This window comes from Mandrillus leucophaeus, unplaced genomic scaffold, assembly GCF_000951045.1.
Source record: "Mandrillus leucophaeus isolate KB7577 unplaced genomic scaffold, Mleu.le_1.0 Scaffold163, whole genome shotgun sequence".
Lineage (NCBI taxonomy): Eukaryota > Metazoa > Chordata > Mammalia > Primates > Cercopithecidae > Mandrillus > Mandrillus leucophaeus.
Genome location: NW_012101621.1, coordinates 2,363,587 through 2,365,152, shown reverse-complemented (window position 1 = coordinate 2,365,152; position 1,566 = coordinate 2,363,587). Strand labels below are relative to the sequence as shown.

Genomic DNA, 1,566 nt, shown 5'->3' with positions numbered 1-1,566 from the left:
AAAAAAAAAAAAAAAAAGAGTGAGTGGACTGTTCAGTTCACACTTTGAGAAACACTGCTTTAGGGGACGTAAATTTTGATTTCAAAATGTGACTGAGTATTTTTTCTAAAAGATACTTTAATATCTCCTTTCTGTCTTATTATTAGGTGTGAAGATATGTGACGTATATAACGCTGTCATGGATGTGGTTAAAAAGCAGAAGCCAGAGCTGCTGAACAAAATTACCAAAAACCTAGGGTATGCCATGATGTGTATTGTCATTCTTGAGTCAGTTTTCAATTAGACTGTCAATGGTCAGTCTGATTTCTTTAGGCTAATTGATTGATTCAGCCAACATTTATGGACTAGCAAACTATACTATGTGCCAGGCACATGATGTTATCGGAGCAAGTGAAACAGATTTAAGTTCTCCCAAGTGTGTAAGAGAGATTTTTCTAGACCAGTGTGGTGGTCCAGCCCACAGGTGTTCCAGGATCTAATTACAGATGTTAGGAAATATTAATACATACTGTATTTCCTCTCTCCATGCACATTTGCAACTTACATACTCTGAGATACCCTAATATTTTATTTAGAGACAGGGTCTCACTGTGTCCAGGCTGGAGTGTAGTGACGCAGTCATGCCTCACTGCATCTAGATCTTCTGGGCTCCAGCAATCCTCCCATCTCAGCACCCTCGATAACTGGGACCAAGGCATGTGCCACCACACCCAGCTCGTTTTTATGTTTTTTGTAGAAACAAGGTCTCGCTCTGTTGCCCAGGCTGGTGTTGAACTCCTGGTCTCAAACAATTCTCTTGCCTCAGCCTCTCTAGTAGTTGGAATTACAGGCAGGAACCAAAATGCTGTCTCTTATACACATCTAGATGTGTAATGTGATACCGTTTATCAACTCTTAAAGTATTAAGACCAACTGGTGTTCCAGTGTCCTCCTGGATTAGCGATTCTCAAATAGTATGATTAAGAATGGGGCCGGGGCCGGGTGCGGTGGCTCAAGCCTATAATCCCAGCACTTTGGGAAGCCAAGGCAGGTGGATCACGAGGTCAGGACCATCCTGGCTAACATGGTGAAACCCCATCTCTACTAAAAATACAAAAAAATAGCCAGACGTGGTGGTGGGCGCCTGTAGTCCCAGCTACTGGGGAGGCTGAGGCAGGAGAATGGCGTGAACCCGGGAGGTGGAGCTTGCAGTGAAGCAAGATCGCGCCACTGCACTCCACCCTAGCCTGGGCGACAGAGCGAGACTCTGTCTCAAAAAAAAAAAAAGAAGGGGGCCAAGTGGAGTGATTCACACTATAATTCCTGCACTTTGGGAGGCCAAGGTGGGAGGATTGCTTGAGCCCAGTTTGAGACCAGCCTGGGCAACATGGCAGACCATGTCTCTACAAAAAATATTTAGCTGGGCATAGTGGCATGTGCCTGTAGTCCCAGTTACTTGGGAGACTGAGGTGGGAGGATCATTGAGTCTGGGAGGTCAGGACTTCAGTGAGCCGTAATCATGCCACTGCACTCCAGCCTGGGTGACAGAGTGAGACCTTGTCTCAAATTAAAAAAAAAAAAAAAAAA

General features: G+C 44.8%; 1 protein-coding gene across 1 annotated transcript in view; it reads left to right on the top strand.

Annotated features, from left to right (window-relative positions):
* Positions 1-1,566, top strand: part of SUPT16H (suppressor of Ty 16 homolog (S. cerevisiae)) — a 41,836-nt gene that overhangs the window by 17,967 nt on the left and 22,303 nt on the right. The window contains exon 8 of the mRNA XM_011976297.1: positions 147-237. Within this exon, the coding sequence (XP_011831687.1) occupies positions 147-237 (91 nt within the window). The remainder of the gene's footprint in view (positions 1-146; positions 238-1,566) is intronic.